The 25,732-nt window shown below is 44.6% G+C and overlaps 1 protein-coding gene across 1 annotated transcript; it reads right to left on the reverse strand.

Annotated features, from left to right (window-relative positions):
- Positions 1-218: 218 nt before the first annotated feature.
- crocc (ciliary rootlet coiled-coil, rootletin) lies at positions 219-25,022 on the reverse strand (the record flags this gene model as incomplete). Its single annotated transcript, XM_083972163.1, has 37 exons — positions 219-959; positions 1,646-1,819; positions 2,634-2,765; positions 2,915-3,115; positions 3,229-3,378; positions 3,463-3,687; positions 4,738-4,953; positions 5,528-5,691; positions 5,798-5,918; positions 6,044-6,207; positions 7,624-8,047; positions 8,142-8,309; positions 8,474-8,633; positions 9,388-9,626; positions 10,695-10,838; positions 10,929-11,063; positions 11,280-11,459; positions 11,574-11,743; positions 11,930-12,057; positions 13,643-13,836; positions 14,925-15,155; positions 15,870-16,016; positions 16,132-16,276; positions 17,763-17,945; positions 18,067-18,266; positions 19,003-19,215; positions 19,372-19,458; positions 19,566-19,656; positions 20,803-21,030; positions 21,123-21,229; positions 21,308-21,473; positions 22,223-22,314; positions 22,392-22,475; positions 22,564-22,755; positions 24,329-24,474; positions 24,562-24,688; positions 24,966-25,022. 37 exons carry the CDS (start codon positions 25,020-25,022, stop codon positions 873-875), a joined length of 6,072 nt encoding a protein of 2,023 aa, XP_083828289.1. The 3' UTR covers positions 219-872.
- Positions 25,023-25,732: the final 710 nt, after the last annotated feature.

The following is a 25,732-nucleotide window of genomic DNA, read 5'->3' on the forward strand; positions in this document are numbered from 1 at the left end:
AGCGGTTTGGTGTGTGTGATTGAGTCAAACATGATTCATCGTGTACAGCATAATCAGAGGCCGCAGCTCAGCGCTGAAAGGTATTTATGGTGCACACAGTAAATTTATTCCCCTGCAGACATGTGGCCTCCATGTGTACTGTCCATACAAGTTCATTTGCTAATCATGAGTCCGTCGCCTTCATACAGTAAGTAAAAAATATAAAAAGCATATACACCAAAGAAGACCAGTGATCAACTAATACAAAGACATACTGTAAGTATACCGTCACTGTTTCTGGCCTACAATAAAGTCAGTTGGATAGTTAAATCTGTGTCTGTTGCTAAGAAAAAAAAAAACACTGTAGTCACCTTATTATGCTCAATTTGTTTGTTTCCTGGCACTGGAGCTCAGTGAAGACCTTCCCTCTTTCTTTTTCTGTCCTTGACTGTTAATATAAATGCGGAGGAATTGAGGCCAAACTGCAAAACCTGGCAGAGTTTCCTTCCTGCGCTACATCCAGATTCTGTGTGGAGGAGAATCCTGCGGTGATTTGGGTTTCTTCTCGAGTAAAAGCAGGAAGTTTTGCGAAAATGTTGAGCAAGGATCAAGTACAGATGGCTGCCAGTAATCAGCAGGCTGCTGGCGTCCTCGCCGCAGCTGTGGAATCACATCACTGCCTTCCCTCCAGTTAAGTGTTTACTGTACAAAATATTCTAAAAATGCCTGTGCTCATTTCAACGTCACAAAATAAAACAAATAGCTCTTTAAAGAGTAGAGTTAGAGTATGAACACTGTCAGGAATGTCTCTGTGGGTAAATATTGCTGCTGAGACATTCATGATGAGTGGGCTTTCCCTGGATTAGAAGCTGCTCTGCTGCTGATTCACTTTCTCAGTTCCCTGCCAACACTAAGGACGATGGAAGAGAAGGCTGCCGCCGTTTCATCTCCTGCTGCAGCTGCTCCTTCAGGGTGGATACCTGTGGGAAAACAGGTACAGCAGTGGGTGACAAAGCTACACTTCTATACATACACTTCAGATCACATGGTTGCACACTGATGCCATGAGGCTGGGCACCCGGTTCTCCTTCAAGTGGCTGCAGATGACAAAGGGATGAGGACCGAGCTCCGTCCCATGTGTTTCTATGTAGAACTGTGTATCTATGCAAGATGTGTGAATCACATAGCTGTGCTGGTTTTTTACATTTATTTTTAGTTCATTCATTTGTTCAGTAGGGACAGTCCAATTTAATATAGTTCCAATACAAAGCATGGGACTGAGATCATTTTTTCCTTCTGATGATTTTGAACTGCAGGCTGAAAAAAAGCCACTGTGCTGTGCATGGACTGATGTAACTGTGACATTCTTTAATTCCCCCAATGCTGTTGTTATCCCCATGACTAGCAGCCGTCATCTTCATAAACAGTGTAGTTCATATGCTGGTCCATCAGCCTCCTACTGTCATCTACTGCTGCATAAAGTTTGCTTTCAAAAAAGGAAGCATGAAATTAGCAGTGATTCATTCTTGAAGCATTCGCCTCAACAAACGCTGCTTTATCCTTTAAAGGCTAGAAAGAACTGAGCTCAGAGAGGCCTTCTTCCTGTTTCCTTGATAATGATTCTGAACATTTCACCACAGCTGTGATCATAGAAATGTGATCATACCTGTTCCTCCAGCCCTTTGACTCTGTGCCTGTGAGCTCGCTCCCTGGTGCCCAGAGTTCGCTCCATGTCCCTGAAGCTGCTCTTCAGCCGGTCCGCCTCCCGCTGAGCCTCATCGCGCTGCCTGGCCAGACTCTCACACAGGTTGTGTGACTGCTCGATTTCAGTCAGCTGAGTCTATTCACACAACACAGAGTGGAAGACAGAAAAACTTTACATTGGTGTAAAACTTTTTTGTACGTTATATGCCCAGCTGTGGGATGTCATGCCAAGTGAAAGGGAAAGAACATAGATATACAGTATATATGACGGCATATCTAAAAAATATACATTGAAGAATGATGAAGAGCAGTTGTTTAGGGCCACATGATCACAACGGTCCCAACGGGGATTCGATCAGTTCATTTAACACATAAACATGTTCCACATAGTTTTTTACCTTATGAAAGTTAATTTAAATATACTTTTCAGTAGCCCATAAAACCACAGGATGTTAAATTCACTCCCATGTAGAGAACTCAGTTTGTTGCCGTAGTAACGCAGTGCAGTGAATGCAAAATTTAACGGCCAAACATATTTTTCACTGGCCAAATGAAAAAAATCATGCATTATTAAATATTAAAAGAGGCTGAAAATCACAGGACATGTCTGTTCTGATGATGCAAGTCAGCGGTCCTTAAATGTGTTTCTCTTCTATAACACACATTCTACATTTCAACGTCAGGCAACGTCTTTCCACACACCAAACTCATTTTTTACCTGCCATTGGCGCTTGGTGGGTGTTAATTTTACGCCCTTATATATACTGTATATATATAGACTATATGTTTATATATTTGTGTTTGTGTGTGTTCTTTCAGTTGTTAGCAGTGTGTGTGATTTGGTTTTTGTGCTGTTTTTGAATGTTGGGGTGTTTTGGGGCCCATAAACAAAATCTTGTTTAAGGCCAGCAAAATCCTGGGGCTGGCCCTGACTGCAACCAGCTCTTCACCTGCATCATCAGTATCTGTTGCTGTGCTTCCTGCAGCTCCTGCTCGGTGGTGTTGAGAGAGCGATCCAGGCGGCTCCTCTCCGCTGACAGCCTCATGCTGCCTTCTTCAGTCTTCAGCTTCTGACGTTCCACCTGGTAACACAGGTTTTTTATAGAAACACAAGCAACAGAAAGAGTGAAATGTTACAAGTAGGAGACTGGGTAAACGCAGCATGTTTCCAAATGGCTCATGGACCTTTGAGCTGTTATCACAAAAGGTTCTTTGTAAGGACAGCACTGACCTTATCCAGCGTGTTCCTCAGAGCATTCTTGTCTTTCTCCAGCCTCACAGCCTGTCTCTCTGCATCCTTTTTCTCCGTCTCCAGCATGGCGACGGCTCGCTGCAGCCCACGCAGCCGCTCCTCCACGGCGAGCCGCTCCGCCTGAGCCGACTGGGCGCCGCGCTGCGCCTCCATCAGGGCAGCCGAGCGCAGACGCAGGGCCTGATGGGGGAGGACACAGAGCACACACACTGACACCTGGCACAGGAGTCTGAACGAAGCTTGTGTCAGGACGTTATTTGAGCAGATTTGTGTTTGTGTGACATGATCTCCACCTCCTGAGTGTTGCTGAGCTCCACCTCCAGCTCCTCTCGCCTCAGCTCGCTCTGGCTCAGCTCCGTCTGGAGGCTCTGCAGGCGCTCGGCGAGGGTGACCGTGCTCCTCCTCGCTTCCGAGGACGACGCTCTGACTTCATCCATTTGTTCCTTAGTGACAGAGTATTCACCACATAAACACTCCACTCTCTCATCCACGTCGTCTCAGGCTCCTTCTCCTTGTGTTTCACTCACCTGTAGAAGTCGTTTGTCGTGTTCCGCCACACTCAGCGTCTTCTGCAGAGCGGCCAGACGAGCCTGTGTGCTGCTGTGAGCTGCTGCCGCCTCCTGAAGACTCTGGTTCAGAGAAGCCGTTTTATCTTTGAGGAAAGATTCACTTTCCTGAGCTTTGAGCAGAGCCTGTCTCAGACTGTCCACCTCCCTCTGCAGCACGGACACACGGGCCTCTCCTTCTGCCACCTGCAGTTTGTACAGATCACACTGATGTACAATTCATTCAACAAACAAAGAAGCAATACTGTAAAAATAATATGAAATTAAAGCTGCTTTGCAGCAGTGGTTGGGGCCAGGCAGTTTTGGACAAATTTATGCAATTCTGAGTAACAGGAGACAAAAAAGGAAGACAACAGCAACATCGACATTTCAATGTCCATTGTGCCTTAGCTGAGGTTTGACCTCACATCCTCTGACACCAAGAACCAGCTCCTAACTCACTGAGCTAATTGGCTGGAAGAGAGACAACTGTTGTCAAAGCAGATTTCAAAAATTGCCAAAATGTCACAAATTGTGTTATCTAAGTAGCCTAGAAATCTAGATGCACCCTAGCAGCAGCAAAAATATTTGCTCCGTAGGTGGGTCTAGAAACGAGCCATAGGAACTTTTTGAGTCTTGAACACCGATTGTGTTCACCAATCACAGCGCTCTATCTGTTTAGAGAGTCGTTGGGCGGGCTTAAAGCGATGTCGACATACATTTTAATTGGCTTGTCAGGCTAACGTCATCCTGCTCTTTGCTCTGATTGGTCGTAGCGCTACCCTATTGCGTGCAGAGGCAGTTTGAAAGACAGCCTTCATCCTGCCCCCTGGATTGAGCCGAGGTCTACCGGTCGTTCCCAGACTAGACATTTTAATGATATAGTCTGGCTTGTCAGGCTATTATCTAAACATAATAATACATAAATTGCATCTAGACAGCATGGTGAATGCAGTTGTTCCCATGAGAGCAGAATTCAAGGTTTGGTTTTATAAGTTTTACAGTGAGTGATGGACTTCATCATTTGTAATGAGTTTAAGTGGACAAAAGTTTCAGCAGTATTGGGGCAACATTTTGGTGAAAGTTGCAAAACTGTAGCATGTACCGTTGGTTTGGTAGGAATTTTTTAAAAGTTTTTCAATTTAAATGCTTATTGTGCCCCCCGCCCCAGGAGGAATATGTCCTTGGAGTTGAGTAGAGGAAGAGGAGGAGGAGGAGGAGGAAGAAGAAGAAGAAGAAGAGGAAGAAGCCGTTAACCTGTTTGAGCAGGGAGTCGTGGCGGTCCTGGGAGGCCTGGCTCTCAGCCTCCCGGTCTCCCACACTCAGCTTGAGTCTCTGTAGCTCCCCCTCCAGACTGCGCCGGCCCAGCTCCACCCTGGTGGCCCGGGCCTCAGCTGCCTCCAGTGCTTCCCGCAAGCGCTTCCTCTCTGCCTCCAGACGCAGCTCAGCAGCACGCTGCTTATTCAGCTGATCCTGCACAAGACAGACAGAGGACAGGTTGGTCTTTATTAGAGAACAGAGTTCTTTGTTTCTGTAACCGAGGTTAAAGACGGTCTTCAGAAACGTGTTTTATTTTATTTTATTTAACCAGGTAAAAACTCATTGACAAATTGTGTTGTTTTAAATTATTAAGACTTGAACACAAAACTTCAGTGACTTTTTAAGGCCTAAAATCTTGATTTTCAAATTTGAGATCCTGCAGAAACCCTGAAAAACCTCTTTTACAAGAGTGACCTTCCTCCAGTAAAGTCCGGCTGTCGTGCTGTGTCCAGACGGTGAATCTTTATGAAATGCTCTTGCATCAAAACAGACATATGGGGAGCTGACGATGGGACACCAGAGAAGGTGTGACCCTGTGTGTGTTTGGCATCTGTTGTTATTATTCCCCCGACAGCTTTTTCCTCATAAGTACTGCTCCGCTGTTGAGAGCTGCCATATGGCGAGCATGACAGATCAGCGCTCACTGCTGAGCGAGCCACAGCACAGAGACGCCGTGTTTACGTACGTGTGCTCGCTACAGGACGATGGCATGTGTGTGTGTGTGTACCTGTGTGTGTTTCTTGTCGGCCTCGGACGCCTGCAGCGTTCGCTCTAAGTCCTTCACCCTGTCGCCGAGCGCCCTCCTCTCTCTGTCTCCTCTCCTCACCGTATCCTCCTGCTGCTGGAGCAAAATCTGAGTGGTGGTCAAACGCTCGTCCAGACCACGCCTCCCTGTTATAACACACATATGAAAACACACATCAGTGCAAGAAGACTGCAATTTGCCACTATAGGTCTTTTATAAAGACTCCATGAAAAAGCCCAGAGGCGCTCGTACCTTCTTGGTATTCCTGGAAGGAGCTCTGCAGCTGAGTGAGTCGACTCTGAGCAGAGTCTCTTTCCTGCGTCAGCTCGTCCAGCTCTCGCTGCACGGCTCCCAGCTGGCAGCGAGCATCGTCCTGCACAGGAGCAACAACAAACAAAGACTTGTTTTAGTGTACAAACTAAAACATATTCCTGAATCATCATGAATATTTACTTTTTGTGTGTGTGTGTGCGTGCACGCGCTGTGTTGCTCTTTTACCCGCTCCTTGTGTGCGTCACGCAGCTCCTGGAGGAAGTCTCTCAGACCGCTGCGCAGAGTCTCTGGGTCGAGCTCCGGCTGAGGAAGAGGCAGCGGCGTGTCCCCTCGCTCAGGAGACACTGCGCCGGAGCCTAAAGTATTGTCAGGAGTGCTCACTCGAAATTCTGAAACAAAAAAAAAGGAAAGAAAGAAAATTATCATCAGTCTCATTTAGAATGTATGTACAGTATATTTGTCTGTATTCTATTTGCTACTACTTTGTGTAAAACACTTTGAAACATTTTATTTAGTGAGTACCATTTTGTAGTTGTTACATATGGAGGCCCTGCTGTTTGATATTACGATACCTGTGTCTCCATGCAATATTATCGCAATATTAAAAATATTGCAGTATGCTGCGATTTATTCGCTTTTTTCAACTGCAAATGACATCTCCAAATGAAAACTTTGTTAACATTTGTTTTTTCCTAATAAGATAAACTTCTTAGTCTGTTCAGATTGATATTTGGTGTCCATATGTCGATACGATAAAGACATGCAAAATATCGCGATACTATAATGTATTGATCTTTTCTCCCTCCCCTAGTAAGTCCATGTGTATTTATTGTTTGTTAAAGGGATATTTTAACACTTTGGCAAATTGTCCTATTGCCATAATCCCTATAGTGTCAGCAGTAGGTTCATTACCTTTAATTGTCGGTGCAAGCTGTTTTTAGATCGGCGGGACAGAAACACAAGCTGCATGGTATTTCTGCCTTTCCCTCATCAAACTCATCAAATACACAATCCAACAACTCCAAAATGCTCTGGTGGACAAGTTGTGACCTGCACATTCACCACGCTATGAGATAATAATGGAACGTTATGAGACAGAGTTGTTTTCAAGGCAAATGCGAAGCCGGAACTACATTTCAGACACGGCTGCTGGGTGGAGTGATTTCAAAAGCACAAGTAGTTCTGAGTGTTTACTTCATGTGTTGTAATGTTACATAATTATCATTATGCTATTATTTCATAGCGTGGTGAATGTGCAGGTCACAACTTGGCCACCAGAGTGTTATGGAGGTGTTGGATTGTGTATTTAATTTGATGAGGGAAACGTGGAAATACCGATCTAAAAACAGGTAATGAACCTACTCCTATGACTATAGGGATTATGGCAATAGGTGAATTTGCCAAAATGTTGAAATATCCCATTAAAGATAGTTGTAATTTCTCTGATATTCTAGGTCTATGTTTTTGGGGTCTGTTTCAGATTTCAGATTTATTTATTTTTAAAATGGGAACAGTACATATTGATGAACACTGTCCAGTCCCATTGGCAGGTTGATACATAAAAACAATGAAGATAAAAGCACAAGAGGCAGGGTGCAAATGATCAATAAAGTTATAATAATAGTAATATCTTTTCTTAATCACTGACTGTAGTGAAAGTGTATATATGATATAAGACTGGATCTGAATAAACATCACAACAATAAAAAAAAAAACAGATCAATAAATTCAAAGTTAGCCTATCATAACTAATGTCAGGGTAAAATCCTCTGCTGCAGCGGTGAACCTGCATGTCCTGCTCTAACCTTTAGGAGGGGAGAGCGAGGAGCGCATGGGTGACATGCTGTGGTGGCGTGACCCGGCGGCCGGGGAGGTGGAGCTCGCCCCCGGGCTCCGGCCCCGGCCTCCTCTGCCGCTCGCTCCGATGCCGAGCGTCCGCGTCAGCGCCGACTGGAGGCTGCTGAGGCGGAACTCCAGGTCCCTCCTGGAGGCCTCGGCCCGGGTCAGCTCGGCCTCGGTGGCGGCCAGCCGGCCCTGGGCCTCGCTCAGCTGCAGGCCGGAGTGGGCGGCCGCGTCCTGGGCCGCCTGAGCGCGCAGAGACAGGTTCTTAGCTTCGTCCTGCAGCTTCTTCTCGCAGCCGCGGGCCTCCTGCAGCTGAGCCGTCAGCTCTCTCTCGCAGCTGCGCCAGCCAGACTCCGACTCCACCAGGCGCTTCTGGATCTGGGAGAGCTGTGAGAAAAATAAACAGCATGAAGATCATGATGAGCTGCAACCCCCCTCCCCTCCCCTCCCCTCCCTCCCTCCACCTGCATCCTGTCCTCACCTCTTTCTTGAGGGAGTCTCTGGCTGCTTCAGCTTCGTTTAACTTCTGTCTGAGGGTGAAGCCCTCCTTCCCTCTCTCCTCCTCTCTCTGCTCCTCCAGCGACAGGCGGGCCTGCAGCTCTGCCACCTCCCTCCCTTTCTGCTCCTTCTCTCCGTCCAGAACCTTCAGCTGCAGCCAAGAAAAGCAAAAAACCACACCGCTCTCACTTTACCAAGAAAAACCTGAAAACCTCAGTGTGGCTTACTCAGTTTTGACTTAATGTGACATTTCAACTGCAGTGAAAGTTTGAAAGTCAACGCTGTGGGCCCGTTGTGTGGCGGCTGCTCTCTGACCTGTCGGCGCAGCTCCTGCAGTTCTCTCCGGGCTTCCAGCCGCGACCGCTCCACTTCTCTCAGGCAGCTGCGCAGCTCCGCCACCTCCTTCTGAGAGGACGAGAAGTTCTCCTCCAGCACGGCCAGCCTCTGCTCCTTCTCCTCACACTGTCGCTTCACACTGACCCACACACACACACACTCAGTCAGGGTTCCCACTCTTTTCTTGAAATCATTTTCCAGGACATTTTCAGCTGCTACAGTCTGACAGAAATGTTGTCACACCACACAGTAACACATCCGCCGTCCCATTCATGCTGTGGAGAGGTGTTCTTTTCGACAGTTGTACCTTATTTTGTACATTTAACAAGTTTGTTTCTATGTTTATTCCTCTCTCATAAGTCTGATGTAAAGATGTGCAGTCTGTGGCTATGAAATAATATCTTACATGCTTAGAAATTATCACAAATTTATCATAGAACAACGCAAAAACATGTAGTTTTTGTTTTCAAACCACACCCAAAACAGCTCTCTGCTGCTCCTCTGTCTGTCACTCAGCAGAGACAAGGAGACTGCAGATGCTGGAGAGAAAACCCTCATGCTTGCTTGAAAACACTCAACAACTCAAAGTCTCTAGTTTTCTCACTAAGCACTTCTTTGGAAAAGAAATCGTTTAGTTAGCAGGGTCTGAAAAAGTCAAATAGAGCTCTAGTAGCTGATGTCATGTTGTGATACATAATTTTCCAGCACAACTCATTGCAACTAATTTTCCATGTGTTTTCCATGAATGGAAAATAGGTCAACCATTTTCCAGGTTTTCCAGGTTTTCCAGGATGCGTGGGAACCCTGTCGGTCTTACACAAAACTCTCAACAGAGTGTGTGTATGTATCTTATTTCTGTGTGATCGATCTTTTCCCTTCATTCAAGCTTTTACCTGATTCTTTCCGTTTCTGCGCTTCGTAGAGTTTCCCTCAGCTGCACGTTTGATTGGTTGAGAGTGTCCCTCTCCTTGGTGACATCGCTGAGGTTGCGTCGCAGCTCCGTGTTTTCTCTCCTGTAGTTTTCCGCGGCGTCCTGAGTTTGGCCGTGGCGGCGCTCGGTGTCCAGCACATCTCGTCTCAGCTGGTCTCTGCTCTCCTCGCTCACTGAGAGAGAAGCTCTGCACTGGTCCAGCTGTGGGGTGAAACGCACCTTTAATTATTTAATTATTTTTTTAAACATGTTTGTCCCATGATGCATGTCTCATGTATTTGTCAATGCACACCCTGATTTTTCGATGATGAGGATCAGATTTATAGCACTGATAGACCTCCTTTCTCCTCCATCATCTTACAGTTTTTTACCATCGCTAAGACCCGTTTGTCAATACTTGAAACACTTTTTCAAAACTATGTATTGGCAAACTAAAACTAATATCAATAATACACTAACACGATTCTCCAGATCTACCAAAACATCTTCCAACAGAAACATTTAGTCAGTCACAGCAAAATCTCAAAAAACACTAACAACTGATGGAATAACGCAAACTGAATCACTCTCACTTTACTTTATAGAATATTGTATTTGATCATAAATTGACTTTGGTTTTAGTAAATGCAAGTATTTTGTTTCTTTTTTGCAAACAATACAAAAAATGAACAACCTATCTCAGAGCAGCTTTGCAGAATAAACACTTAAACTTACCATACTTTACTTTCTACAGTAAAACAACTGAAAATTACTGCAGACAAAATTCAGTAAGAATGAAAAATACAAAGTCACTGCTAGACTGCCCGGTCTTCTGTTTTTCCTCTCCCTCGTCTTTCTGTCTTTTTTTTTTTTTTTTACAAGATCAGCCCAAATAGGTCATGTGACTGAAAGAACCTGAGTGATTCCTAGATGTTACAGTTTATCTAGAATCAGCTGTGATTGATGTATTGAACTGCTGTTCACTTCAGCCTTTAGGTTGGGCTTTGAACATGAGGTTTTCTGTTTTGACAAACAGTTTGAAATCAATTGAAAATGTAGCAGTTAACATCTACTGTTTTGGTCTTAGTAGCTTGTGTGAACAAATTTTAAATATGTTAAATGTATGTATTTTGTGTCAAAAGAACCAAAAATGTGTTAACTGTACAGCACACACAGACTTATGTTGTGCTATCTGTGTGAGGAGTTTGAAAACGTGTTCAAACTATTGACGAACGAGTCATAACGATCATAAACATTAGTTGTGTTTTGTTTAATATTATAGTTGTCTACCTCTTTGAGGGCGATATCAGCACGTGACTGGAGTTCAGTGCACTTCTCTCGCAGACTGTGGAGTTCACGTTCATGGACGGAGGCTGAATCCTCCAGCTGAGAGCGAAGCTCCAGCAGCTCAGCACTCAGAGCCTCAGCTCTGATCTGGAGCCAGGGAAAACAGAGAGAACAGAGAGTTAAAGGCTGATGATGAATCAACAACATAAGACAAACTGAAACAGGAAATAACATCACCTGCTCCTGCTCTTTGTAATGAGCAGCTTCTCTGGACATCCTCTCGGCCTCCAGAGCTGCAGCGGACAGCTCGGCCTGCAGGCTGGACAGCCGGTCGGACAGAACTGTTTTCTCTGCCTCCTTCAGAGAGAGCGCCTGGCAGAGAGAGGACGTCTGATTAACACAGAAGTGAACTTCCGGCAGATGTGCTGCGTTAAACCACACTTTTCCCACACTGTATGAGATACAAGAATGTGGTTGAAACAACGGCCACACCTCCATGTTTAATCATTTTATCCTGATATTAGGATTCCACTTTGATTCTACATCATTAGATATAATCTCTGTGTCTGGACCCAGATCAGAGCAGACCTGCTGTTTCTCAGTCTCAGCCTGCAGAAGACTCTGATCTCTGTCGTGCTGCAGACTCCTCAGTTCATCCTGCAGCTCCTCCGTTTCTCTCTGCGCTCGGTGGAGCTGATCCTCCGTCTCCTGCTGGAGCTTCTTCAGTGCAAACTCGTGCTCCATCATCAGGCCGTGCCGCAGGACCTCCTGAAAACCACGGCAACCAGCAGCACAAATGTCGGTTAAAGAGTCACTTCCAGAACTAAAACACCTCTATAAATAGCATTTGCAGTTACACACTCAACCACTGAACCTCCTGACCTTTTCTGAGACCAGCCTCTCCACCTCCTCCTGATGTTCGGAGATGGCCTTGCGTAAAGCCTGCTGGGCCTCCAGCTGTGCTGCATTTAGAGTCTGACTCAGAGCTTGTTTCTCCCTCTCAGCCTGGGCCAATGCATTCTCCCCATCTGAGCGAACACGCCTCAGCTCAGCTAAGAATTCATCCAGGAAAACCAAACAGAGGGAAAGACAGGATTCAACCACCAACTTCTTCTTCTGTCACATTCCTAATAAACTGGACTTCAATTATCTTCAGTTTTGCATGTTTGGGTCACAGTTTTCTCTCTTCTGTCTCTGCTTCCTACATGTTTTCTGCTACATGCTGCCTGCTCACTCACCAGCAGCAGTTTCAGAGCGGACTCGGAGGTTTTGGTTCTCGGCCTCCAGCTGCTCTCTGCGAGACTCCACCTGGACCAGCTGTTGCTGCACCTCGAACAGACTGGTCTCCAGGGACTCCCTCTCCGACCTGTGGGGTTACACAAACACTAGTTACTCACAGACTCGTGTGAAAACGGTTTTATTTTATTTGAATGTTTATTTGACAGGAATGATACTCTGCCACAGAAAATGGGAAAATGTAATGCATATAAGACGTCTAGCTTCAGCTAAGTCTTTGTCCCTGGTCAGGCTTTAGAATAGAATACAATATACTGAATACAATAAAAATGCAATGATACAAATACAGTGAATAATACAATGAATAAGTAACATAAATAAATAAATAAAAAACACGAGTTAAATTGAACATTAAACATTGGTAAAGTGCTGTTGTATTGACAATGACTTGACAATGAATTTCTGATGGTAAATAATTCCATAGGTGTGTATCTACCTAGCACTGAGAGGGATGATTGGCCAAATGTTGTCCTGCACCTGTCAATTTTACAGTTTTGCTTGGTTATGCTCCTTGTCATTGTCCTACAGTTGTCTGTCTTAAAGGGATAGTTCAACATTTTGGCAAATTGGCCCATTGCCACAACCGCTATAGTCATAGCAGTAGGTTCGTTACCTTTTAATTGTCGGTGCAAGCTATTTTTAGAACGGCAGAGCGGAGCGGCAGGCTGCTCAGAGCTACGCTACGGAGGCTAATGGGATTTCTTGGTTTCCCTCATCAAACTCATCAAATACATAATCGAACAACTCCAAAACACTCCTGTGGACAAGTTGTGACCTGCACATTCAACACGCAATGAGATAATAATTGAACGTTACGCAACGGAGCCGTTTTCGAGGTAAATACAGAGACTGCTTGCTGAAAAACTGTCCCTGAATGCAACGCGCATCAGTGGTTTTGCATGAATTTACCTCTAAAACAACTCTGTCTCATAATGTTCTGTTATCATCTCATAGCGTGGTGAATGTGCAGGTCACAACTTGTCCACCAGAGCGTTTTGGAGTTGTTGGATTGTGTATTTGATGAGTTTGATGAGGGAAACCAAGAAATCCCATTAGCCTCCATAGCGTAGCTCTGAGCAGCCTGCCGCTCCGCTCTGCCGTTCTAAAAATAGCTTGCACCGACAATTAAAAGGTAACGAACCTACTGCTATGACTATAGCGATTATGGCAATGGGCCAATTTGCCAAAATGTTGAACTATCCCTTTAAAGATCTGAGACATCACTGGTAGGGCCAGTCCATTTGCACACTTAAAAACAACTTTCAGAAAGGAGAATTTTATAAAATTGGAAAAAGTCAACAAATTGTATTTCTCAATGATTTTTCAGTGGTGCCATTTTTGTGGCTTCTGGTCTAAAATGTTCAAAGCTTGTTTATAAAGTGAGAATAGAGGTCTATAGTAGCTGAGTCAGTGGCCTGGCCCCAGGCAGTGATGCAAGAGGACAAATGTGAAAGAACCACGGCATGCAGATATAAATGAGCTGCCCTACAACAGAGACATGACCTGACAAGTCTAAAGCAGTTTGGACTGGTTTTTATATGTGCATCAAACTGAAGATGAGGATCCAGAGTTTTACCTAAATATCTAAACTCATTTACCACCTCAATTTCTTTAGTATCAATAGTGATGTGTGTCACAGTCAAACAACAACACACCTGAAAGCAGCCAGTTCCTCTGACAGCACCGTGTTCTCTCTCTCCGACGCCGTCAGCTGGACCACCAGAGCTGCTTTGTCCCGGGCCAGTTCTGAGCGGCCGCGGCCGACCTCCTCTAAGGCCACCTCGCTCCTCTGGCCCTCTCCCCTGGCCAGGCTCAACTCTGATCCCAGAGACGTCACCTCGCCACACAGCTGTCGGCAGAAAACAATGTGGGCTAAGGAACGTCAGACATGAAAAGTGTCAAATTAAAAACTCCTTCTCATGTGATGCTTTTGGGGAAAATATGCTGTGATTGTGTTATTCACTTAGTTTGGCATTTCAAGGTGTTGAGAGGTGACTCCTGTTGACAGGGCTCCTACACTATTTAAATTCCTAAATATCATCATATATAATCATACTTTTTCCGGACCCTAATCCCCAGACTTCATTTGAGTAATTAGATGTGTATCATGTAAATAAATAATTCAATTAAAGCCCCTGTACAGACTTTTCATTTAGTGTTGATTTTGGCGGCCCCTGTGGACGAAAGCGGTGGTGTTTTGCCGGAATGAAGACTGCCTTTCCCACTGTCATGAAGACGTTTGTCTGGCCAGCACATGTAGATTTGTTTTGGAAACGTCGGAAAGAAGACGGGACTTGATTATTATTATTTTTTTGTATACGATACGAATGTATCTATTCGTATTGTTTAGTCAGTGGTCCGACCAGACCATGCGTTCCAGAGGTATAGAATTAGACCACTTAGAAATAGCGTATCTTTACACTGATGGGCTCATTTGCTGTTGTAGGTAACAGAGACACATCAGCAGAAACCAGAGACTTTTGCGTATCCAGTTAAAAGCTCTTGATTGATTGATTTTTATTCTGAATGTGTATGCCATTATGTCAGCAAATCATTTCTAGGAGATTGTAGCATAGGGCCTGCAAAATAATTAACCCAAAAAACTACAGATACAACCAAGTATAGATAGATAAATATTAAGATTATTAAGATTAATATATTTCCATACAATAGTTTCCATTTTCCATACTTTCCATACTTGCGTAGGAACCCTGTGTGGACTTGGACACTTTCTACTGCTGGTTTAGACAAATAAACACTTTGAACCGACATCAAAGTATTTCTAAATGAGGTCACATCCTCTGCTTAGAAGTCACGTGACCTATTTAAGGACTAAATTGGCTCATAAATGGCAGGTGATTTTCCCATAGCTTTTGTTTAAGTGTTTCATCTTGGATTAAACCTTTGAATGGTGATGTAATATAATCTTTTATGTACCTGTGTGACTTTCTCCTGCAGCTTTAATCTCTCTGCCCTGAGAGTCTGGAGCTCTGCCTCCATCGCCACATGGCTTAGCTCGGTGTCCTGCAGTGACTGGTGCAGAGAGATGCGGGCCGAGGCCAGCTCCAGCCGGTCCTGCTCCAACCGGACCAGCTCGTCTCTGATGGCCAACTTCTCCTGCTCCGTCTCCCGTTTCTGAGTCTGCAGGAGGGCCTTCTCCTCCTCCAGCTGAGAGACAGAGGGAAGAGCCACGCTGAGTGGGGGAGCTCGATTTCTCAATCAGCAGTTTCTGGTGCCATGGCGGCAGCCTGCATTAACTAGGTTTTCACTGTGGAGGTCTCTGTGTCGTAGTGTTGGTCCATACACTCCTGATGAAGTCAGTTAGCTGAGTTTTGAGTGATAAACTTTTAATAAATAATAATACCTTACAACAAATTCTCTCCACCTCTTGTCTTTCCTTTCCTACTTTTTTGGCGTAGCCATCATTTTAGAAGTGAGGGGGACAAATTGTTCAAAAGTCTATTGAGTGATTTATCATCCTCTCGCATTCAATTGCACCTCTCCTTAGCAGCTAAAGAACCACACAAACAAACAGAACAGCACCAGGAAACCAACTTTAGCTCTTTAAAAATGATATACAAAGGCAAAATCTAAACTAAAGTTGCCAAACTCTGGTTGAGTTGACATAGAATGTCCCTGAAGTGCAGGGGACATGTCCCCCGTGTACCCCGCGTCCACTACGCCCATGGCAGATACATAAATGCATTCGAGGACAGATGGTCCAAACGTCTGCACCTCCATCTGCATTTCTACCATTCATTCTTTCGAGACTCTGAGACAAACGAGGCTCTGAAGATTAGTAAATCATGATTTAACACAGCAAACAACCAATACACAATACAGAACCCTTTCAGAGGTCAAATACTGTTGAAACTCCATCACCTGGAGGATGTAGGTGTTTAGGTCGGCTTTATCCTGAGCCAGACCCTCATTCATGCTGCCCATCTTGGCCAGGGAGTCTCTGAGAGCAGCCTCCTCCGACTGCAGCTTGTTGAGCAGCAGAGAGAGCTCTGCGTTGCTGCTCTCAGCCTGGAGGAACGAGTCGACAAGGGTCAAAACATAACAAAGGTGACAGGTCACCAGAGATTCGCACACAAAATACTCCTAAATCAGCAAAACACTGAATGGGTGGACTTGTTCTTACCCGAACCAGAGCCTCAGACAGCTGGGCCCTCTCCCTCTCCAGCAGCTCTCTCTCAACCTCCCCCTGCTGGTGGTTCTCCTTCACTGCAGACAGCTCCCCCCGCTGGGCAGAGGCCCGACTCTCACTCTGATCCCACTGCTTCTGTCTGGATGGAGGTGGAGGTCATGTATATGCAGCACTGAATCAATACATTTTAGAGTTGAGGCTCTGTATGTCCTTTAAAGGTCCAGTGCGTAATAATTGGCAAGGCTTATTGGCAAAATCTGAATATACTACCCATGAATATATTAGTATAAGTGTATAATCGCCATAAAATAAAATGAGTTTTGTTTTCGTAGCCTTATAATTATTCTTTTAAATATACATATAGCAAGGGTCTTGCTTTTGAGAGTGTTGCCATCTTGCGCTGCCATTGAAAAGCTGTGGGCAGACCTGAGCAGGTTCATCGTTGATTATCTCAGCATAGATTTTATTCTGGGAAAATATTGTTTTTGGTTTCCATAATTACTCTAAGAGAGAAGGAAATTGTTATTTTTTAATAAATTTGTTTTTATTTCTGGCAAAATTTCATATTCATAATAGCCCTTGCTTTGTTATTTTTCGAAAAGAAATGGAACTTTACTAATTACCAAATCAACAAATGAAAAGGTTATTAAAGGCCCCATGCTGTGCACTTTTCTCTGGGTTTATTTACCTGCTGATATCCCTAACAAGATGTATCATTGGTTTTGAGTATCTGTAATCTGCTTAATATCGTTTATATTGCCCCTTTCTGTTGCCTCTTTCTGGAGCTCTAGCAGGCACAGGTCATTTGGCCAATCAGAAGAGAGAATGAGAACCTCTCCTCTGATTGGCTCACTGTTTTTGAGTGGCATGTGGTCAGGCCAATCACAGGCAAGTAACTGAAACCTAAGCTGCATTCATAAAAATTGAAAAAAAAACAACTGGTCAGGGTGGGCGGAGTTACCTTGTGTGTGACATCACAGAAAGGAGGAAGTGCTATCTGCTCGTCTCAAAGAGAATGTTCCTACAAATGGGCGGTGTGTGTTTCTCCGTTTATGACCAGTTTGATGCATGGGGCAGTATATACGTGGCCTAAAGACCTCCCCAAGCACGAAAAAATAACCAAAATCACATTTTTCATGCCATGGGGCCTTTAAAACTTTAGACGTCTGTAATATGTACAACCTTTTTGTATAATGTACATTACCCCTGGCACATGTTTTTCTGTATACTGTTCTCTGTACGCTATTTGTATCTCAACTCTTTAAAAATAAATATAGCATTGTGTTTGAAAAAAAAAAAAAGTTTGTACGGCAGCCCGAACGGAAAATCCAGCTAGATGTTTTTAGATGTCACGATTTTCCCCCCACTTTACACACTGGACCTTTAATATGTTGAGCACTGTTTGAGTCCTGAAGGCCCGGTAGAAAGTGCAACATAAAGCCAGGGCAGACTGGTCAGAGCAGCTGTGTGTATGTGTCGGAGTACTGAGAAGGCAGACAGGCTTTCTGTTTGTCAGCTCATACAGGTCTGTTGAATGACTCCCTCGCTGTCTGTCGGCTGTGCCAGACCTTGTGGATTAGCGCCGACATCACATTCACTTAATCACCATCAATTAGCCGACTTACATCCTCTGCGTCTCTGCCTTGGCCCGCTCTCTCTCCTGAACGGCCGCCTCCTTCTCCTCTCTCTCGTGGTCCCGCTCTCGCTGCACGGACGCCACGGTCAGCTGCAGCTTCTCACAGTCCATCTGGAGGACGTGGTTGCTGCTCTCTGCCGTCTGCGCGCTCTTCTCCAAGTTCAACTTCTCACTGCGATGTTGGTGATGCATGCGGGAGAGCACATTGTAGACTTACGGTTATTATTACTTATCACCGACAGGATTCAAGGATTAGAATCAGATAGTTAAAGGTGATGTAACAGTCAGTGGACCTGGTCAGTGCGTCTCTCTCCTGCTTCAGACGCTCCTTCTCTCTCTGTGCGGCCTCCCTCTCCCTCTGAGCCGTTTCCTTCTCTCTCTGCAGAGCTTGGTTTCGCTGCTCCGCGTCTCTTTTAGCCGAATCTGCCTCTGAAAGCTGCTTCCGTAACTGTTGTAATGAAGACTGGGCAGAGAGCAGACGGCCTCGAACATCCTGCAAACACACAGGAAGACAGTGCAGGAAATGTTACATCTATATAATAATAACAATAAGTAATGCACTCAACCGCCATGGCCTCCATGCACGCACACCACGCAAGACATGGAGGCCATGGCGGTTGAGTGCATTACTTATTGTTTTCTTTGAAACAACTGTACCTGCTGATTCCAGGTCTTTCTGAAGCTCTCCACCAGTGGTCCTGGACTGTTAGGGAACCCTTCTGATTATTGTTTTGACTCTTCTGTCTGAAATCTTTGGTTGCGTAGGTCTTTAGACAGCTCTTAGACAGCTCTTTGCTATTACCTATCATGCAATACTTATTGTCTGACACCTTGGTGGTGAGAAACCTTTTTAAAAGGCATCAATCAGGACTAAACTAGCAGATATTACTTTGCACTGATAGGAGACAGGATTACATTCTAAATACTGACAAACTCCAGCTGCTTTCTTGGCTTTCCATACCTTTTTGCCCCTCCTTTTCTTCATGTGTTCAATACTTATTCCCTGTGTCATTTCACTTTATTACACATAACTTAATTTATGGACATTAATGTTCAGATTTCTTTGTATGTGTGCATTACTTGGGTTGATGTATATGTGTATATGTATATATATATATATATATATATATACACACACACACCGGTACATAGTGGTTGTGTAATGTTTGGCCTCTTTTTGGAGCTAGTCCATCGCTGTGTGTGTGTGTGTGTGTGTGCTGACATGTCACCTGCAGCTGGAGGGTCTTGTTGCTGACTGCAGAGTGCAGAGCAGACAGCGCTGCCTCTGGTAGAGGAGCCAGTGAGCTGGGGCGAGAGGGGGAGGACGACCTCCGAGGAGAGGGGGAGCGCCGAGGGGACGAGCTGCGCAACAAGGCCAGCAGAGGAGCACTGGAGTTGTCCTGGTCCGCCTCCGAAGACGACTCCCCGTCCGACAAAACCGTCTAGAGAAGGGAGAAATTTAAATGAAGAACCGGCATCCTAATGTTAGTAGAGCGAGGGAGAGGGAGAGGAAGAGGGAGAGGGAGAGGGAGAGGGAGAGGGAGAGGGAGAGGGAGAGGGAGAGGGAGAGGGAGAGGGAGAGGGACAGGGAGCTTCACCTGAGCGATGTCCCGCAGCGTGCCCAGCAGTGTTTCAGTGTGAGCTCTCATCATCTGCATGTCAGTCTCATCGTTTCCACTCTGCTCCTGCAGGAAAACCAGGGAAATGACACAGACACACCTCGGTCAACCAGGAGGAGGAGGAGGATTAAAGAGATGGACCAGTTACACAACCGTCATGGCCGTCCGCTCACCTCCAGCCTTCGCGTCAGAACGGCCATTTGTCTTTCTCGCTCTTCCATTTGGCCCTTCAGTCTCTCTGCCTCTCGCACTGAATCTGACAACCTGACAGTTGACACAATAACAAGCATGAAACCAAACATATCAAAGACAAGTTCAGTTAAGTTATAAAGACTGGGGAAGTGTAGGTATTTACTTGTACTACTACTTTTGTGCATTTAACCAGTTTTTTTCTATGTTGTTTCCATTATTTTTGATTTAAAGGTGTGCAGTTTATGGCTCTAATTTATGAAATAATTGTTGAAATAATTATCTTACATCTTAATATCTACAGAAATGATGACAAATTATGTCGTCTTTAGTTTTCTCACTAGACACTTTTCGGAAAAGAAATCCTTGGTGGGGTCTTGAAAGGTCAAATCGAGCTCTGGTAGCTGATGTCACAGTGTGATAAATTCTTTTCCAGGACAACTCAAGCTTTTCCAGGACATTTAACTCTTTTCCCCTCATTATCTGTGTGTTTTCCATGACTGGAAAATTGTTCAACCATTTTCCAGGTTTTCCAGGACAAGTGGGATCCCTGATTGATACCTAATTCCTTGCTAACCAGTGCAATGGAGGAAAAGCTATTCAGAGGCAGAAATCTGGGATTTTATAAACTTCCTCATTGCAGTTGTGAACAACACTCTGCTGTAGTTATGAAATCCACCCAGGATCCAAACATTAACCGATGTAAGATAAAGTTTATTAGCAGGGCACTTACACTACCAGTCAAAAGTTTGGACACACCTTCTCATTTAATGGCCTTTCTTTATTTTTTATTACTTTCTACGTTAAAAACTATTAAGGAACACGTATGGAATTATATAGTTAACACAAAAACATTAATTAAAACTAAAGTGTTATCTGTCACCTGACCTAAACCCAACTGAGATGTTTTGGGATGATTTGGACCACAGAGTGAAGGCAAAACAGCCAACTGACGACTTCATGAAGCTGATGACAGAATCAAAAGTGTGAAAAAAGCAAAAGGTGGCTACTACGAAAAATATAAAATACAAAACATATTCTGCTTTAACACTTTTTTGTTACTTCCCAGTGTGCTCCAATAGTTTTGATGTCTACAGTATAATAAACACAGAATGAGAAGGTGTGTCCAAACTTCTGACTAGTGGTGTATGTGAGGGCTCTGATCTAACGGCCTCAGCAGCCACATCAAACCGATGAAGACTCGTCCACGCTGCCACTGACCTGACGTTGAGCTCACTTCTCTCTGCGTCCGTCCTGGTCTGAAGGTTCATCATGTCTGCCACTTGTTCTCTGAGCTGCTGCTCCAGCTGAGCCCTCAGAGCCTTCTCCCGCTCCAGAGCCACGGCTGCTCCTCCCTCGCGGCTCTGCAGCGCCGTGGACACGCCCGCACAGGACAGCAGAGAGGAGTGGGACGCCCGGGCCAGCTCGTTACGCATGTCCGACAGGTCCCTGAGCGCGGGAGGATGAGAAACACAAACTGTGAATTTAAATATTTTCCAAAAGGCCAAACGACGTGCGATTCAAATGACTGGTTGTAAAACCTTTCAGTGGCGCTCTTCAGCTCACAGACGTGTCTCCTGAAGCCCACCACTTGGCGCCACAGCATCAGCAGACGGCCGTGCTCGCTGCTGAAATAACTGTGGAAAGACTAGAAGGAAAACAACACGTCAACTAAACTCCAGGTTTCATTTCAAAGCTTTGACTGTTCACAGCATCCCTCTCCCACCTCTTCCTCTCTCCTCCAGTCAGACTCCTTTTGTTCCAGTTCCTCCCTGGCTTTGGTCCAATCGGCAGTGAGCCTGCGGATGTCCTGGCTGAGCGCCTCATTGGCCAAACTGGCCTGTTCCAACTGCTCCCTCAGCATCGCGTTCACCGCAGACAAACTGCTGCTCCTGAAAACACACAAGAATAGAACCATTTTTTTCCTCTAACTTTTATATTTTATACCCCAACTTTGATCTGTTTTTTTTTTTTTGAGGTTTCCAACATTTTAATATATGATATTACACACATTCCTAGTGGAGAATTTTCTTGGTAAGGATTTAGTTCCCAGATTTTCATAATGTTTCCCTTACTACCTTACTAAAAGTTTTTTACATTTCGTTTTTCATGTTAGGAAATCCAGGGTGGCAACCAATATAGCCAAAATGAACTTCCATGGGACAATATTTCAGGCTGGGATCATCAACATTTGTTTACTAGACATCTTGAAGATTGTAAAAATATAAAGGTTAGGGTTAGAAAGGGTTAAAAAAAAAATATATATATATATATCAATGGGGCACATAGGGGAGGAGTTCCTGTGACCAAATTCCGCCATTTAAAAAAATAAAAAATTGTGTTTATTTGAGTTTTTATGTACCATACATAATTTAATCATGGCAATCTTCATCTCTACCGATTCCTCATGCCAAGACAAAAAGAAAATGGGGTCAGTTGTCACCAGATGTACCAGTTGTAGGATGTATAGTTCAGGAGCTATAGAGATTACATTTTCGGATGTCCACAAAAGATGGTCAAAAAAAAAACATGTGTGGGACAATAATTTGTACGGGGATCATCAAAATTAATTTACTACACACTTTACGGATTACAAAAAGCTATGTTAGAAAACTATATCTTATGTGGTGTGACCAGTCACCTCTGTTGTTCTTCCTCCAGACGGATTAAAGCATCTTCCAGGTTGCTGGTGGATTCGTCTTGATGGCTGCCATTAGATGCCTCACTGTGACTCTGAAGGAGAAAACAGGTCATGAAATGTGTGGGAAGTTCCTGATCACACAGATAAAAGCTGAACAAACAACACTTACACCCAGCCTGTGTTTGTCCAGCTCGGAGGACTTCTCCTGCAGCATCTGCTCTAGATCTCCACACCTCTTTTTGTACTGAAGCACCTGAAGAAGCAGCACAAATATTATTAACGTCTGTCCGTCTCACTGACCGGCGCCTCGGCAACAACGCGGAGTATGAACAGAATCCCACCTTGGCCTGCAGCTTCTGCACCAGCTGCGCCTGCCTCTGCTGACCCTCCTGGTACGCTGTGAGTTTACGCTTGTAGGCCGCTTGTTCCTCGTCCAGCCGCCGCCGTAAATCCACGTTCTGCTGAGCCAGGCTGCGTGACTCCGGAGAGTCCCGGTCCCCCTCTCCCGTGTCGAAACGAAGCGCCTGCTCCAGCTGTGGGTTTAATTAAAAGTGGGAGGCAGATTTATTTCATGCTGAGGATCTAAACCTACATACTATACTGTAAATCCTGAGACTGAAAATTAATTCTTCACCTTGAAAACATCAGGTGGGAAAACATGTGATGCTTTTCTGGAGGTTTAGGATTCTACTTTCTCACTGTCCTCACTGTAGACACTGAGGACAATGAAAGGCTGTTCTGTCTTTATACAAAAATTAAATATAATTATAAAGGGAGAGGCCTCACTTCAAGAGAAATTACTTCAGAATATTTGAAAGGATTCAGTTATTTCTCTTAAAACTTAAAACTCTTAAAACTGTATCCAGTATAGTCACAAATGAATTCAAATAATTCAAAGTTCATTGTTGTGAAAATGTTTTGACTCTCAAACTCCATGACTTTAACAAACAATCTGGGAACTTGTGGTTACTTAGCTCTGTTGTGAATGTTTCAAAGCTATAGCAGCAGGTTCAGGTTGAGTCCAGCTGTGGATCTGTGCTGCATGTAATGTAATGTCAACACTCCACTGTTGAACTGTCACATGAAACTAGCTGTTAGTGATGATGGAGTATGAGATTTAACATTAGTGTTTCCAGGCTCGTTTTCAGTCATTATTGTTGACACTACTGTCAACTTCTTTTGTTAGTCTGTAGCTGGAATAAATAGAAACTGATGTCATGATTTAAAACAAACGTTTTGCTGATTCCTCACTGCAGCCATTAACTCAGTGTTTTTCAACCTTGGGGTCGGGACCCCATGTAGGGTCACCTGGAATTCAAATGGGGTCCCCCTTGTCTAGTAATTGATAAAAAAAATTTTTTATTATTATTATTTTTATTCTTTTTTAAATTATGATTAAAACTGTATTCTATACTTTCACTTTCTCAAATATAAATTGAGCATCCTGATTGACAATCACGATCACATGGGGTCGCCAGAAATTTGTGATGTCAAAATGGGGTCACGAGCCAAAAAAGGTTGGGAACCACTGCACTAACTGTAGCAAAGAGTTGCAGCACCACAACGTAGAGACCGACCATACTGTTGTTCAATTAAATTAGTTGATTAGAAGAAAGAAAAAAGAGTGCAGACCCCTCTCAGTCCAACACCTCTCAACAACACAGCCGGTTAATACTGATTTATTATAATGAATACACTTTTCAAAGGAGCCTTTTCATCTGAATGAGGATGTGTTTGTGCCTGAGTCTCCCTCTGGTTCTGGGCCTGCATGGATCCTTCACTAATGTTCAATCCAAAGTGGGATGTGGTGCCCACTCAGCACTTTAACAACCCCTCCTCCCGCTACTGAAGCCCCTGTTTACAGTTACCCAGGGTGACAGATGCCATGGCAACATTCCACTTCAGATCATTCCAGCCCCCATCACCTGGGCGACCGGCAGATCTCAGACAAAGAAACACAAGAAGAAATGGAAATGGGGGGAAAGGCTCAGTGCTCCCACACTCACACACTCACTGGCTCCTAGTTCTGACTCTGTGTGTCTGTCTGCACGTCTCACCACCAACGCCAGGTGTTGTTGTCATGATCATCCCGGTGTGCTGCCTTACCCTCTCACTGATTGCACCATATTTGATGGCGAGCTCGTCTCGGTCCGCTCTGCTGTGGGCCAGCAGGTCCTCCAGCCGGGCCAGCTCCCCCTGCAGCACCCGGTTCTCCTCCTGGAGGGACATGACCGAGGACATGGCCCCTGCTGCTGAGAGGACAGAACAGAGAGGAGTGAAAACTTGAACTTGATGGAGATTCATTCGACTGGACGCCAGAGAGATTCTGAAGAACTCACAGCCGTCGTTTAGGTTCTTTGTGACAATCTCTCGTACTCGTGCTGGTAGACACGTAGGGGGGGCGTCTGGTGACGGGCCCTGGACTGTCAACCTCTTCTCCTCAGACAAAACACTCTCCTCCAACCTCTGATGCATAAAAAAAAACCACACACATATTATTTCAACTTGTAGAGAAACATTACAGAGACGATAATAGGCCTAACTTTTCAGGCCTGCATCTGAATATCACACTGCATGGAATGACAACAAACTGAAAGATGGTGGTGAGTGAGTGTGATGAAGTCCTGTAAGAGCAGGTCGACACTCAGTCAGTCCAAAACTGCTGCATTAAAAAGAAAAAAAAAAACCTAACAATGAGCATCAACACACAAGGACCCACAGCTTTATTTGTCACATCTCTCACCTGGATCACAGACTCCAGCTTGTTGGAGTCCGTGTCAGAGCTCTCCGCAGCGCTCATCGCGGAGATTTCAAATCCTCAGAGGATTAACTTCCAAGTAAATGTAGGTTACAAACGTCTCCACAAACTCAACCACCGTCTTTATTCTCCCAACAGGTGCCAAGAGAAGAGAAAAGCAAAGCTCGGGGACCTCCGTCTGGTAGCGTGTTGCTGACTACAGGAGCCGACACAGCTCTGTGTGGCGGAGCAGCGGAGCGGTGACCGTCCTCCTCCGGTGCAGGCAGGCACAGATTGAGGACAGCAAGGATTAGTAGGTTTTAAAGTGCACACCCCCTCCCTCACCTCCTCCCCCACACTACACACCCCACACCCCACACCACCACCACCACACTCTCACTGCCTGACAAGGACCCTCAGCCTCCAGGTGCTCAATAAATGACAATACAATGTAAAAGTAGTAGTTCAATTAAAATAGTGAAACTATATAGATTCATTACACACAGAATGTCTTAATTGTAATAATTATGGCTTCCATTTAATGAAAAGCCAAAATTCAGTATCTCATAAAAGAAAAGGTTGGCTGATTAACTCTTAACTTCTGATTAACTTCATGAACCTTTAAAAGGTCTCTTAGTCTGGAAAGTATATTGTTATTCTTATTAAATACTTATTGTACAGAACAGTAGGCTACATACTCTTGTTACATATCTTTGCACATATAGAGTGTCTTTATATTTGCATTCCTTACTTTTGTGAATTTCCCATTAGTG

Source organism: Trachurus trachurus (assembly GCF_905171665.1).
Source record: "Trachurus trachurus genome assembly, chromosome: 5".
NCBI lineage: Eukaryota > Metazoa > Chordata > Actinopteri > Carangiformes > Carangidae > Trachurus > Trachurus trachurus.